This window comes from Galeopterus variegatus, unplaced genomic scaffold, assembly GCF_000696425.1.
Source record: "Galeopterus variegatus unplaced genomic scaffold, G_variegatus-3.0.2 Scaffold6225, whole genome shotgun sequence".
Lineage (NCBI taxonomy): Eukaryota > Metazoa > Chordata > Mammalia > Dermoptera > Cynocephalidae > Galeopterus > Galeopterus variegatus.
The window spans coordinates 6,919-22,914 of record NW_007732336.1 but is presented as its reverse complement, the minus strand read 5'-3'; the positions used below and the strand labels follow the sequence as shown (position 1 = coordinate 22,914).

The window sequence follows — 15,996 nt, the reverse complement described above, 5'->3', positions numbered from 1 at the left end:
CTCAGCCAGTGAGCGGGAACCGGTCTGTATGTGGGATCCGAACCCTCAGCGGGAGCGCCGCCGCACTCCCAAGCAGCGCACTGTAGCAGTGCGCCACCGGGCCGGCCCAATCTTCCATCTGTTTTCTACCTTCCAAATTTTATTGATATCTTTTCTCCTCCTTTTCCTTCTAATGTGTTAATTACCATTTTAGTGGGTGTTTGCATTCAGTTCACTCTTTTTTTTTTTTTTTTTAATAAAAGATGACCGGTAAGGGGATCTTAACCCTTGACTTGATGTTGTCAGCACCACACTCTCCCGAGTGAGCCACAGGTCGGCCCTCAATTCACTCTTTTTAACTATAGAAGTCTTATCAGTTCTTCACTTTTGTCACAGTAATTGGAAACTAATAAAAATTCAATAAGTATTTATTTTATGTATTGGTAACACTGCAAGGAAATAGCTGATAACTGTAGGTAGCAGTAACCTGCAATTTTACTTTCTTTTCCATTTTTGTGTTTTCTAGATGAATATCTTAAAATTTACAAGTGATGTATGCTTATTCTAAAAACAAAAGAAGGCTGGCTGGTTAGCTCAGCTGGTTAGAGCGCAGCCTTCTGACACCAAGGTCAAGGGTTTGGTTCCCCACACCGGCCAGCCACCAAAAATAAAAATAGAAAAACGAAAACAAACAAAAAACCAAAGATGTCTATTATGTCAATCATTATGGAATGACATGAATAGTAGAAAATTCCCTGTCCCAGATTCATGCTCCCAGAGATGATTACTTAATTTTTTGTGTGTGTATAGAAACATACATATAATTATACACTTACATGCTCAATGAAAGTTTTTACAAAATTGATATGAACATAATATCATGGTAATTTGTTTTAATTCTCTACTTTAGACTGAACTGTGAAGAATATTTTTCCAAATTATTAAGTATAGATACACTTCACTTTTTAATTGTATAGATTTCTATAGTGTGGGTATGTTCTAATTTATTTAATCATGCTCACTGATAGACATTTAAGTTATTTTCTTATATTAAAGAATGTCATTGACTAGTCTTAAAAAAAAGAATATCAATATTTTTCTAAACAGCTTTATTGAGAGATAATTCATATATCATACAATTCACCTATTCAAAGCGTACATTCCAATGGTTTAGTATGTTCACAGAGTTGTGTGACCATCACCACAGATTTTGGAGCATTTTCATCACCTAAGAAAGAAACTCCATAACCCATTCCCAATTCCCCCCACCCCCACCCCCCACCCACCTCTAGGTAATCACTTATCTACTTTCTCTCTATATATTTGCCCATTCTGGACTTTTTCCCCCCTCCTATCTAACTATAATTATCCTTTGACCAACATCTCCTCATCCACACCTCCCCTCTAACTACTCAAACCTCTAGTAACCACCATTCTACCCTGTCCTATGAGATCAGCTTTTTTAGACTCCTAATATGAGTAAGATTATACAATATTTGTCTTTCTGTTCCTGGCTTATTTCACTTAACATAATATTCCCCAGGTTCATCCATGTTGTCACAACTGACAGGAGAATGTTCTTACATAACTTTGTGGCTTATAGAAGTCTATAAATTTTGACTGGTACTGCCAAATTAAATTGCTTTTCACAAAGGCTATACCAGTATACACTTCTGCCAGTAGTGTTTGTTTTTCACCATTTCACCAACATTGGGTATTTCTGGTTTTAATATTTAATAGTCTGATAGAATTTTTTACCCTTCTCATTTTTAATTAGTGAGGTTGAACATCTATTCACATGACTAACGACTTATTTATCCTGGCTTATCCTAATTATAACCATGCCCATTTTTCTTTAAGTGATTTACCAATTGGTTAGCAAGAATTCTTTCTATATTAAGGATATTAATCCACTTTCTGTTATACAGTGTGTAAAATTTTTTGTTATTTTTCTTAAAAATGTATTGTCTTTTCCCAAATGAAAATTAAAATTTTTTAAATATATATATCTGTGAAATCTTTTCCTTTATGTCCTCTGAGTTTTATGTCATGTTTAGAAATAAGGCCTTTTCCCTTGCTAGATTATACAAATAAAGCTTCCTCAGATAAATTTCAGTTTTAATGTTATTAATTCCCAGACTTAGTTACATTATTAAACAAACTCTTGAAAATGTTATGGACACATCTCTCATTTCTTTATTAATTGTTATACAGGAAAACTGCCTAAGAATTATGACCCCAAAGTTACCCCAGATCCAGAAAGATGGCTGCCAATGCGAGAACGTTCTTACTACCGAGGAAGAAAGAAGGGTAAAAAGAAGGATCAAATTGGAAAAGGGACCCAAGGAGCAACTGCAGGAGGTTCATCTGAACTGTAAGTCATTGCTCCACAATTGAGGTCACTTAGAACATATGTTGTTTCTGAGATTGACTTAAGGGTACTAGCTGAAAATTTGTTAACATATTTTAAATATATTAAGTATAGTCATATATTTTTGATAAATGTTTGCAATATGCTTATATAAAGGAAATAAAATATATTTCTGGTTTGATTGTATTGTAAAAACTAAATATTGTATTTACTTTCAAAAGGAAACTACAGAGTCATTCAACTAAATATCTAGATAAACAGATATAAATAATATAACTAGGAAGAAGTATTAAAAATGTTAAGTTATTCCTATGTGGTAGAATTATATGTCATTAAATTTTTTAAAAAATTGTCTAAGCTTTCTAAAAATTGGCATGTACTAGGATCAAACCCTCCCTTGGTGTTATCAACATCACGCTCTAACCAACTGAGCTAACCAGCTAGCCCAGCATGTACCATATATCACTTTTTCTCTTAATATAAAACAGTAAAAATTTTATTTAAAAGAAAAATGGATAGGGAGTTGGGGGAGCCACCTTAAAAGAAACAGAAAATGTGTAGGAGATTGTTAGGGGTGGAAAGTAAAATCCATGTACATACATTTTTATAGCTTTTTCCTTTGTCGAATATATGAATGATCAAAACTTGTCTAATCTGATGATTTCAGGGATGCCAGTAAAACTGTAAGCAGCCCACCCACCTCCCCAAGACCTGGCAGTGCAGCAACAGTATCTGCCTCTACAAGTAACATCATACCCCCAAGACACCAGAAGCCTGCAGGGGCTCCAGCAACAAAAAAGAAACAGCAACAGAAAAAGAAGAAAAGTGGAAAAGGTGGCTGGTGATTAGAAAATTCTTGTTGCAGGCTATTTTTAAACTAGTCTCAATGGCACTAGGAACATAATAAAGGTAACACAGCAAGAAGCACAGAACTGCTCCCTCTTCTGTCCCCATATTTTCAGAAAGTAATTTCTTGTGCATCAAATCGAAAAACATCTTTCTCAAACTCTGCCTAGTAGAGTTGGCCTGCTTGTACCACCTTGCTTTGCACAGATTATGAGGACTGAAAATAATTGGGCATTTACCCACCTTGATATCTGTTGCATACCTTATCTTTGTGTGCTGATTTGATCTTTTCTCAGTTTCACAAACAAGGCATGTTCCAGGAGGTTTTCCAGGATTTAAACAGAAACTATTTCAACTAGAGTCTGAAGATACTTGTTTCTATTTAAGTCTCACTTTAAATTATGTCTTAGGAGGCCTTAGGAGGCTGAAAGTGCAATCTTCTGAGCATTCCAAATATCTGCTTACAAATATCACGTGATAAAAAGGGACCTTATTAAAATATTGGTGTTCCTCACTTAATTAAATGAGTGCCCACAAGAAAACTAAAGTAACTATCTTAAATAATTTTAACCATAAATTCTCTGTCATGTGATACTGCAATATGGGATATTTTTCATATATGTATGGCTTCTTTGTGCCCCATATTGTTTTCAGATTATGGTAATATACTGATTAGTGCCATGAAAGAATTCAAGGAAAAAAAAATCAATGTTGCAAGAAGTTGACTCTAAGACACAGTGTTCTGGGGTCAGATTTGGGTTTGGACTGTCTCAATTGGAAAGATTAATGGCCTCTATCAAGTACATGAACGTTGCTTCCTACGTAGTGAGGGAATCAATACCTAAGTTCTGTACCAGGCAGTATAAAATCTAACAAGACTGTTAGGCTCAAGTAACAGTAGATACTCAAATGGCTCCTGTTGATAGTTAATGGTTATGGCCTTTCATTACCTTTCTCAAAGTAATGAAGTATTTTACAGTCAATTTGTGGTATGAATGTTGCTCTTGTCTTTTCTTGCTTACAAGCCACTTTCACATTGAAGAGCTGTGAGACAGACACATTGGGATGCCTACCCTGTTAATATTCATTTTATGTTGCCCAAGATATCATTTAATTTAGATTTAGGAGTATTTCCTTGTGATCATATTATTCTGTCCTTGTTAATAAAGTACTCCTGTGTTTGACTCTGAGTATATCTACTGAAACTTCTTCAAAGAGTTTTTTTTAAAGGCTTTTCTCCTTAACAAGATGAGAAATGGGGTAGCTGCCTTTCTGTTTAGCATAATCAGAATCTGCAGTGGCATCTAAACAAGAGATCTTCTTAAAATAAGAATGATTTATTATGGCATAATACTTTTTTGAGCTCTCAGAGAACAGTCTTTTGGTAAGAGTAACAGATATTTATTCCTTTTGAATATATACCCTATATTATAGGAATAATTGTTAGTAAGTTTATTTAGGATTCCATTAAATTTCTGTGGTGAAGGATAATCATTTTTTAGGTTAACTAAACAACAGAATTTTGGTGAAAATTATCCATCATGAGAAATTTGACCTAAGGTACAACAGTGAAATTTATAGTTTTCTATTTAGTCATTGTTATTGGCAGCCATTGCCATTGGTAGTCATTGCTAAACAACCAAAACCCAGTTCAAATAAATAAATTAATTGTCAAATGAAGTGTGAACATCTATATTAACTTTCTGGTAATTATTTCCTCTTTTGGACAGGTCTTTAACCAATAACATACATATACTTTGTATATGTATGTGTGTGTGTATGTGTACATTTATAAACTTCAGTATGGATACGTCCATTCACTGTGGCACATTTTAAAATAAAATATTCTAGCAGTGAATATGGAAGGTGTTGTGGGTGTTGGCATTTTATGGAGGACTTCCTGGTTAGTGTATCTAAGAATTTTCTTTTAAGCTGAGTATCTAAAATTGCTCCTGCCCCTCCCAGCAAAGCCACAAAACTAATCTGATGGGATTGAGAGAACCCAGTTTAAATGCCACTGAAAATTCATGTTGGTATGTGTGTAAACAGGAGTAAAACTTTAAAAGTTAACTACTCACAGCACTTTCGAGACTTACTGGAAACAGCTAACCTTAAAAACTTGCATCACTCAAGCCTTCTGGTACTTGCCATTCATTTACTGTTTCTTACAAGCCTATTTGAAACATATCTGATTAAGGAAAATCAGTTTATTCCATTAAAAAATAATTTTGTTAAATTGTGAGATATACTGAAGAGTCCAGTTTAACAAGATAATAAAAGGAACCATCTAAATATTTCTCAACTATTACACCATCTTTGAAAAGCCCGTTGAGTGCCTGATTTACTACATATTAGATCATTAGGGGCGACTAGACAATTTCGTTTTGGTTTAAAATAAAATAAAAGGGCATTTTAGAATTAATGTACTATGCTGGGGTAGCCTGAATGGTGCCCCTAGTGAAGGCTGTTGGGGGACTCAACCACACCCTGCAGCCATTCTTTGGTGCCACCATTGCTTTAAAGCGTGAAATTTTTTTTTTCCTTTTTGTCTTTTTTACTGACCGGTAACGGGATCGCAACCCTCGGTGTTGTGCCCACCAGTGAGTGGGAACCGCGCTCAGCCAGTGAGTGGGAACCGGTCTCCACATGGGATCCAAACCCTCGGCGGGAGTGCCGCCCTATCCAGTGCGCCACCGGGCCAGCCCTAAAGCGTGAAATTTTAAACCATCAATGAGGTCTCCTTTGTGCATCAAGTGCCTCTTTTTTACCATATAGTACACTCTCAGAATGGCTTTATAACATTTAGACACAGTGAGGGAGTGGGAAGGAAGCAGGGATGGAGGTAGGAAACACCTATGAAAATACCATTTGCTTTAAGAGCCATCAAGAATTCACTCCAAGAACAAATACATACATTTTTTTAAATTCTGTTATCTACTATAGTCCTTCATAAATCATGTTCTCTACACAAGTCTGTATTAGACCAGACCTTAAAATATCTTCCTTTCAAGAGATCTTTTTTTCTTTTTTACTTTTTTTTTTTTTCCAGTTAGTCAAATGTGGTTGTGGGGGTGGGGGAAACAATGTTACAAAGACCTTTTTAAAAAGAAGGTGGGATAGATATTCTAATGCTGTTTAGGGTCACTTTTTTCCAGAAATCCAGTCTAAGTCTAATGTCAACATTTAGTGTTCAAGCAGAACAAGCAGAATGTATAAGATTATTTTTATTTCTAAACCAGTGCTATTAAAGACAATTACTGGTGTTTTGGTACATGAGAAACTTCTTTAGTAGGCTTTTTAGGAAATAGAATTGAATTTTTGTGAGCAGTCTGACTGTACTGTTGCTCATTTATTACTGTTCACATTAAAGTTTGCACCCTAGAAACCATATTTCTGAACACTCTGAACCTTCTGTTTCTGTCTTCACACCATCCTGCCCTTCTTGTCCCTCAATCATTTGTCATAAAAAATTTTAAGGCTGGTACATTGGTAGAACGCTTCTTTCTAAGTATATTGGTAGAATACCTCTTTCTAAGCTTACTTCCAGTTCAGCCGGTTTTAACATAAGGTTCTAAGACAAATAAATACTCATTTGTGATTGGAAGTGGTTTAACAATTTCTATAATCTTAGCCTTTTCATTTAATCATGATACTTATATTAAAAAGTATAAGTGGAGAACCTTGCCCTGAGATGTTATAATCTAGTTATCCAGTTGTGGAGACAAGACAGATTAATAATAATATTAGATGCTTCATTAACTGTGCTGAGTGGCACAGTTAATATATGCACCATGGAGGTCCCAAGACCCCAAACAACAAACTGAACTCTGGTGCAGTCTCCAATGGACACCAATTCAAGAAGCAAATCTGAAAACTGGCCCTGTGATCTATGACACGTCCCATAAAGTATTTATTTGATAGACTGACCAAGAGTTGGGGGACAGAGAGAGGATATGAGATTAATATCACATAACTAATGGATAATTAGAAAATATTAACTGATTGGTACAGTTTGATCTAGACCTATAAAATTTCTGTGAAGTTTTGTTCTGATTTACAATTCCATGAATATTATTGCATCCTACCACAGGCAGGCACACTACCAGGAGCCAGGAAAACAAGGCCCTGATAACATGGGTTTATCAGTTTATCTTTTGTTTTGCAGGAGAAAAATAAGCAGATCCTAGTGCTGGGCCTGGATGGAGCAGGAAAAACCAGTGTCCTCCACTCTCTAGCCTCAAACAAAGTCCAGCACAGTAAGGCACCCACCCGCGGTTTCAATGCAGTATGCATCAACACTGAAGACAGCCAGATGGAGTTCCTGGAGAGTAAGATCTCTTCCTCATTAGCTATGGGATAGCCCCATATTGTTATATCTTAAACCAGACATGATATTATCAACTTTGGATCCTGGTGAAAAATAAAACTGGATCAGATTTTCCTAGACTTTTAGAATATGTGTGTAATTTAATACTAGGGTGCTCTGTGGGAGAAAATCACTTTCTGGTTTTTTTTTTTATTTTCTCCTTTTTGCAGTGGTGGTAATAAAGGGGAGTTTAAAGGAAAGCTTTAGTACCTTCTCCTATAATCTCCTATGATCAGCCTCCCTGGTACCATACTAATGCAAATAAACATGCAATCTAATTAAATACACTGGCTTCCTTCTGTGCAAATGAAGTTATAGACAAGCCACAACCTCTTCTAACTAGATGGCAGTTCAGAAGCCCCTACTGTATAGTAATTCTGGAGTCATCACCTCTTTAAATATTGCTGTTTCCAAAAGTTGGGTCCTCCCCCGCACTCCCCCCAACCTAGGAAACAAAATTAAAATAATACAACTCATGAGCTGAAACTGGAGTGGCAGCCATGATAAAGCAAACAGAAAAGTGATGTTATCCTGAGGCATGTACCAATATTTGACCTGCAGTGGGCCTAGGACAATATAGGAAAGCTTCAGCTGAGATTACAGCATGAAGCTAGGGCTTCTGGGAGGGGGCTAACATGCTCCCCGTCAGAGGCCAAGATATTCTTGAAGAAATTAATAAGAAGGGTGGACTTGTCCTGTCAAATATCAAATCTATTATAAGGCTATAAAATTGAGATTGTGTGGTACTGGCACAAAGATGAACAAAGTGACCAAATGAACAGACTAGAGAGTCTGCTGGACAAAGGAAAGACTGTTCAATAAGTGGTGCTGGAACAACATGGAATAAAAGGGAAATTGGTTCCCTACTTCTTACATATACAAATGTATACATGAATTTCAGATGAATAAAAACCAAATGTAAAAAGCTTTGTAAAGAAGATATAGAATATCTTTATGACTTTAGGATAGAGAAAAATTTTTAAAACAGGATACTAAAAGCAAGGTAAAGAAAAATGGCTAAATTCAACTACATTAAAATTGAGAACTTCCATTTATAAAAAGATGCCACAAAGTGGGAAAAGATACATGCAACACATACAACCAATAAATGCATAGTATCCAGAATATAGAAAAAACCCATACAAATAAAGATAACATCATTAAAAAATTGGGCAAAAGACATGAATAACATTTCACATAAAACGAAACAAATTAGAGGTAAACATGAAAAATGCTGAATTTGATCACTAAGTGGAAGGATTCAAATTAGGGAAAAACAAAGAAATCTGATAATACCAAATTTTGAAGAGGATGTAGATCCAAAGCAAATTTATTGGCTGTTGGTGGAGCGTAAATTGGTACCAACCATTCTGGAAAACAATTTGGCATATTTGGCATTAGTTCCACTCTTAGGAACTAAAGAAACTCTTTCATATATGTGCACCAGAGACAAACATAAAAATATTTAGAGCAGCATTGCTTATTGTATCAAGAAGTGGTGAACAACTCAAATGTCCATTGATGTTCAAACTAAGTGTGTTAAAACCATGAGTTACTTAGAAGATTACGCAACATTATTTTCACAAGTTAAAAAACAAAATACTTCAAAGAATGACTAGTCTAGCTCTTTACAAAGGAAAGGCAAAGACCCTTTCCTACTAGTACTTAAAATGGTTTTGTTAAGTTCTCAGAATAGAAGTCTGCAAACTTTTTCTGTCAAGGGCTATAATAATTTAGGCTTTGCGGGCCCCATGGTCTCTGTTGCAATGACTCATCTCCGCCATTGTGGTGTGAAAGCAACCATAGACAATATGTAAACAAAGAGGGGTGTCTGTATTCCCATAAGACTATTTGTGGACATTGAAATCTAAATTTGGTATAAAGCTTATGTGTCACAAAATGTTACTCTTCCTTTTTTCTCCCAAACATTTAAACATGTAAAAGCCATTCTTAGCTCATGGGCTGTACAAAAGTAGGCTGGCAGCCATATTTGGACCATGGGCCATAGTTTGCCTCTTTCTAGGAGAAAAATAAAAACTAAATCCCTTGTGTATATATTATTATCATTAGTCAAATGGTTTCTTCTGGGAAGAATCAGCAAAATGAAATAATCTAAAGTCAGTCTTTTTCCCTGAGGCAAATATTTCTGAATTTGCACAGAATCATATTAACTCAATGCAATATTAAGAGAAAAAATTAGTTCTGGGGTTTTGACAAAGAAAACAAATCGTGCAAATTAGTCTAGCCAATTAATTCAATGCATTAAAACATTAGAGTAACGTGTGTTTTAACCTACCATTCTTAATTATTTTAGTAACCCACTCCCATTTTCTGAGCTATCATTGATAAATATGCAGTGGCTACATGACTGCTGTGATAACAGGATCAGGAGACATCTGTGGTAGTATCTCTGTGCTGATACTTTATGATTCTAATATGAACCACTTGTAAAGGGTAATTATTCCCCTTGACCAACTCTTTTCCCAGTAACATCCCTTTGGCTGCTCTCAAGAATTGGGTACACTTTAACCCAGTGGCATTTTATCAGAACACCCATCTAGTGTTCAGAAATTATCTAGATGTGCCCTGCCTGGTGAATGCTTCTGTGACTTTTTTGTGTCTTCTTCCCCTACTGTTCTCTGTAGTTGGTGGCAGCGAACCTTTCCGTTCCTGCTGGGAAATGTACCTGTCCAAGGGATTGCTACTGATCTTTGTGGTGGATTCAGCAGATCATAACCGATTGCCTGAAGCGAAGAAATACCTACACCAACTGATTGGAGCAAACCCAATCCTTCCTCTGGTTGTGTTTGCAAACAAACAGGTAAAAACCTGTGCAAATATAAATAGTACTCAATAGTTGTATTATTAATACAAGAAATGTCTACTTTTAATAGTTTTTCAACAATAGGCTGTATATTAAATTCAATCTATATTTATTAGACCTCCTGGATTATACACTCCTGGAAGGTAAAAACTATTTTTTATCTTTGTGTCCCGTGTAATACCTAGTATACTGCTTTGTAAATAGTAGGAATTCAACAAATGTGTGTTGAACTTATTTCAATAATCATACTGATTGTTGAATTGAATTCAAGAAAATATTTGGGTGGCTACCATGCATAAAAAAGTTTTGGTTTAGATCAATTATACTGACCTGAATTTATTTCTCACATGCATTAAAAAAATTAATCATACTGATTGTTGAATTGAATTCAAGAAAATATTTGGGTGGCTACCATGCATAAAAAGTTTTGGTTTAGATCAATTATACTGACCTGAATTTATTTCTCACATGCATTAAAAAAAATTTTTTTTCTTTTTTTTTAAAAGATGACCAGTAAGGGGATCTTAACCCCTTGACTTGGTGTTGTCAGTACCACGCTCTCCCAACTGAGCTAACTGGCCATCCCTATATAGGGATCCAAACCTGTGGCCTTGGTGTTATCAGCACCACACTCTCCCAAGTGAGCCACGGGCCGGCACTTGCATTAAAAATATTAAACACCCATGGAGAAACTGGAACCCTTGTGCACTGTTTGTGGGAATGTAAGATGGTGCAGCTGCTATGGAAAATCATATTGTGATTCCTCAAAAAATCAAAAATAGAATTCCTATATGATCCAGCAATTTCACTTCTGGGTATATACCCAAAAGAATTGAAAGCAGGTGCTGGATGTGAAGACAGAAGAAAAAGAAAAAAAAAAAAAAAAGAAAGAAAGAAAACAGAGACGCAAACATATTTGTACATCCATGCTCATAGCAGCATTATTCACAATAGCCGGCAGGTAGAAGCAACCCAAGTGAATGGATAAACAAGATATGGTAAATATATGCAATGGAATATTATTCAACCTTAATAGGGAGGGAAATTCTGACACATGCTACAACACAGATGAACGTTGAGGACATTCTGCTCAGTGAAATAAGCCAGTCACAAACTGATAGTTACTGTAGATACCTCATGTAAGTGGATAATACATGAGGCATCCAAAGTTGTTAAATTTATAGAGATAGAAAGTAGAATGGTGGTTGCCAGCGGTTGGGAGAAAGGGGGATCAGAACTATCAGTTGATAGTACAAAGTTTCAGTTTTGCGAGAAGAAAAGCGTCTGGAAATGGATGGTGGTGATGGTCGCACAACAGTGTGAATGTACTGAATGCCACTGAACTGTACATTTAACAATTGTTAAGATGGTAAATTTTATGTATATTTTACACAGTTAAAAAAATGAAAAAAATAAACATCTGTAACTTTGGAATACTAAAGCCCCTTTCTCAACAGCTAGGTTTGCCAATCATAGATGAGTTGAATTCCTGCCTTTTCTCCCAGTGCTTTTATGGGTGAATGTTTATGGAAGTAAACAAAGCAATTACAAATGCTGACCTAAAGTAGGAGCCTGTGTTAAAGTTCAGTATGAAAGCTAGTCTAGCAGATTTCGACATTCTGCTGGCATTTTGAAAGAAAGGCTAGGGCTTTTTTGGTTTGTTTTTAAACCAAAAGATGCTCCACCATAAAGTGGAGCCATCTTAAGTACAATAAATTACAAAGATTTAGAAGAACATGATACATGTAAAGCAAGTGTTCCATTGTATGAAGACACCACAATTTTACCATTTTCTTGTTGTTGGACATTTGAATTAGTTCCATTTTTTTTTTTAAAGACGACCGGTAAGGGGATCTCAACCCTTGGCTTCGTGTTGTCAGCACCACGCTCACCCAGTGAGCAACCGGCCATCCCTATATGGGATCCGAACCCATAGCCTTGGCGTTATCAGCACCACACTCTCCCGAGTGAGCCACGGGCCAGCCCGAATTATTTCCAATTTTTTATTGTTATAAACAATGCTGCTGTGAGCCTTCATGTGGATGTGTGTAACATTTCTCAAGTGCATATATCTGAAAGAAGAATTGCTGGGTTTTGGGATTTGTACATTTTCTTTTTTTTTTTGTCTTTTTCCGTGTCCGGCAACGGATCGCAACCCTCAGTGTTGCCCCCGTACCGGACCGGGGACCGGCAACGGGACTGCAACCCTCGGTGCTGCCCCCGCGCCTCGCTCAGCCAGTGAGCGGGAACCGGTCCATATGTGGGATCCGAACCCTCGGGCGGGAGCGCCGCTGTGCTTCCCAAGCGGCGCACTATCCAGTGCGCCACGGGGCCGGCCCCGGGATTTGTACATTTTCAATGTTATTATATATTACCAAGTTGCTTTCCAAAGATGTTGCACCAATTTATTCTTCCACCAGCAGAATATGACAGTTGTTGAAGCTCCATTTTCTTGTCAATACGTGGCATTGTCAGACTTTTTCATGTTTGCCAATCTGGTGGGCACGAAGTTGTTTTTTTTATTATTCTAATTTGAATTTCCTCAATTACTAGTGAGTTTAAACATCTTTTCAGATGTTTATTGGTTATTGGTCTCCACATCTGTGAATTGCCTATCAATATCTTTCCCCAGTTTCTTTTTTTTTTTCTTTTAAAAGATGATTGGTAAGGGGATCTTAACCCTTGACTTGGTGGTGTCAGCACCACGCACAACCAGCAAGCCAATTGGCCATCCCTATATAGGATCCGAACCCGTGACCTTGGTGTTATCAGCACCACACTCTCCCAAGTGAGCCATGGGCTGGCCCTTTTCCCCAGTTTCTTACTCGGGTGTTTATCTTTTCTTATTTGAGTTGTAGGAGTCTTTCATATCTTTTGGAAAAATAGTCCTTTGTTAGTTATATGCATTACAGATATCTTCCCCAGCATCCCGGTGGCTTATCATTTTACTTTGCTATTTTACTATGGCTGTTTCTATTTTTATATAGAAGATTTCCATTTTTTAAGACTTTTTTAAAAAATTTAACATTTACTTGTACATATTTGGGGGGTACAGTGTGTTGTTTCAATACATGCATATACTGCACAATGATTCACAAGATTTCCATTTTTCATAGTCAAGTTCATGAATACTTTCCTCTTTTGTGGATTATATCTCTTATCTTTATCATAAACAGAGCCATTTGTTGTCAAATTTATAACTTTTACTGAGGCTAAAGGACAAAAGGTTTGGCTATTCTAGTTTAAGATTAATTCATTTTTGTTTAAATTCCTTAGCCAAAATGTTTACTCTATGCTTTCAGATGACTCCCATGTTCAACTTTTTATTACATAGTCTTCAAAAAGTCATTTATTATCTTTACTCTCTTGCGTTTTGACCTCTGTTAAGGCACAATTACGTTAAGTGTGGAATAAACACACACACCCGATGTGTGTTTTCATTGCAAGAAGTTCCTCCTCCCACCCAACACCCTCCATCTCCTATTTCTTCCTCTCCAGTTCCATCAGTGAATGTGTTAACCCAGGACATCATCCACATGTTACTGGATCCATTAACACTATTACAAAAGTTACTACAGGTTCCAAAACTAAACGAATTCAGGTTTCAAACAGGCAATATATTGCAACTACCAACATCTAGAGAGGTAATCAACTCCAGTCAGTTACCATATATAGCATGCCAGGAAGAGCCTCACAGGCTCCCAGTGATAGAATTTGATAGGTTCATATTGGGCAACAGAAAAAAATAATGACACAATATTGGATTATTTCCAGAGATTTAAAAAGAATCTCCTAAAAACTTAGGAGGGATACTGTGAAACACCAAAAGTCAATTACAAATGCAGTTTCAGAAATGAAAACACACAGGGCCTGTGGCTCACTTGGGAGAGTGTAGTGCTGATAACACCAAGGCCATGGGTTCGGATCCCTATATAGGGATGGCAGGTTAGCTCACTTGGGAGAGTGTGGTGCTGACAACACCAAGTCAAGGGTTAAGATCCCCTTACCGGTCATCTTTTATAAAGAAAAAAAAAAGAAATGAAAATACCAAAATTTTTACAAAGGACTAAAAAACTATAGCTGACTCTGTAGATTTATCAAAGGGACTACCAGAAGTCATTTGCAGAAATAATTCCTGATGTATGAGAGGTAAAGTCTGTTCCCGCCTTGCCATTTGGCCCTCGCATACAGCATAAGCACAGGCTTCCTGTCTTCCCATTCTAACCTCTCTCCTCTCTGCCTCTCAATCTTCCCGGTCTTTTTCTCTGTGCCCATCTCTCTTAGCCTCTCTCTCTCACCACCCCTTTTCTAAATCCACTTCCTTTCCACTTTCTTCTTGTCTTCCTCCAGCCCCCAAAATTGTATCCAAAAATTTTTGTTCAGGAGAAATAATGAACACAAAAAGAAAACTCACAATGGCAAGTGTTATAATTAGTAAAATATGATATGGACAAAAAACAACTAATGAATCAGATTTCTGTTGTTAAACACAAAATAAAAATAATTGATTCTATTGGAAATAATCTTGGAAAGTTAAAAGGAAAATGGAAAAACAAAATTAAAAACAGATTTACTGCACTTTTTTAGAAAATTAGGGTATTATATTGGCTTAGCTTCATTCCAGAAAATACTTTTTTGATAACTCATTAATGCTGGCATAATTGTTTTTTTTTAAAAATTATTTATTAATTATTATTATTATTATTATGTTTTGCATTCTAAGATGTTGCAGAACAGTGTGAGAGGGGGAGTGGGAGAGGGTTGGAGAATGCTGGCATAATTCTGATGAAAATATTTATATTCAGGCAACAACTGGGGTCATAATAATGGGGTCACAGTATCCTCTGTATTAAAATGGTGGATTCATTGAGAGCAATAAATAAGAGAATAAGTGTATCTATCTGAAAGGACTGCAAAATAACCAACTTTTTCCCATTCTTTTTTCAATACGGGTGAAGGATCTTGAAGCAGCCTATCACATTACAGATATCCATGACGCTTTGGCCTTATCTGAGGTGGGAAATGACAGGAAGATGTTCTTGTTTGGAACCCATCTGACTAAGAACGGCTCAGAGATACCCTCCACCATGCAAGATGCCAAAGACTTGATTGCACAGCTGGCTGCCGATGTGCAGTGACCAACACTAGGTCCACTGTGTGGCTCTCAATCTAAGTGTCATCAGAGAGTGTTGAATGGCAAGCTTGAAGCCAAAGTTTCCACTTTCAAATAAAAAATAAGCCACTTTTTATTTTCTCAATGCATGCCATATATACAGTTGGCCCTTTATATCCATGGGTTCCATGTCTGTGGATTCAAACAAACACCTAGAAAATATTCAGAAATATTCAGACACAATAAAAGAGAACAATACAACAATAAAAAATAATACAAATAAAAAATACAGTATAACAGCTATTTACATAACATTTACATTGTATTAGGTATTATAATCTAGAAATGATTTAAAGTGTATGGGAGGATGTGTGTAGGTTATGTGCAAATACCATGTCATTTTATATAAGGGACTTGAGCATCCACAGATTTTGATATCTGAAGTGGGTCCTGGAACCAATACCCCATGGATACCAAGGGATGACTACAAAGAAAAT

General features: G+C 36.4%; 2 protein-coding genes across 2 annotated transcripts in view; both read left to right on the top strand.

Moving 5' to 3' along the window:
• SRP72 (signal recognition particle 72kDa) overlaps positions 1-5,054 on the top strand; it is a 30,567-nt gene extending 25,513 nt beyond the window's left edge. Inside the window, exons 18-19 of the mRNA XM_008590594.1 lie at positions 2,194-2,353; positions 3,018-5,054. Of these exons, the coding sequence (XP_008588816.1) occupies positions 2,194-2,353; positions 3,018-3,195 (338 nt within the window). The 3' untranslated portion in view covers positions 3,196-5,054. The remainder of the gene's footprint in view (positions 1-2,193; positions 2,354-3,017) is intronic.
• Positions 5,055-7,365: 2,311 nt separating this feature from the next.
• On the top strand, positions 7,366-15,761 carry ARL9 (ADP-ribosylation factor-like 9). The gene is made up of 3 exons (XM_008590593.1): positions 7,366-7,524; positions 10,208-10,383; positions 15,345-15,761. Exons 1-3 carry the CDS (start codon positions 7,509-7,511, stop codon positions 15,522-15,524), a joined length of 372 nt encoding a protein of 123 aa, XP_008588815.1. The 5' UTR covers positions 7,366-7,508; the 3' UTR covers positions 15,525-15,761.
• The last annotated feature ends 235 nt before the right edge of the window (positions 15,762-15,996 follow it).

What these genes read in the sequence shown, in the direction of transcription:
- ARL9 (XM_008590593.1), top strand. An exon ending in TTGTGTTTGCAAACAAACAG is followed by an intron (nt 10,384 to 15,344) that starts GTAAAAACCTGT and finishes ATACGGGTGAAG; the next exon opens with GATCTTGAAGCAGCCTATCA.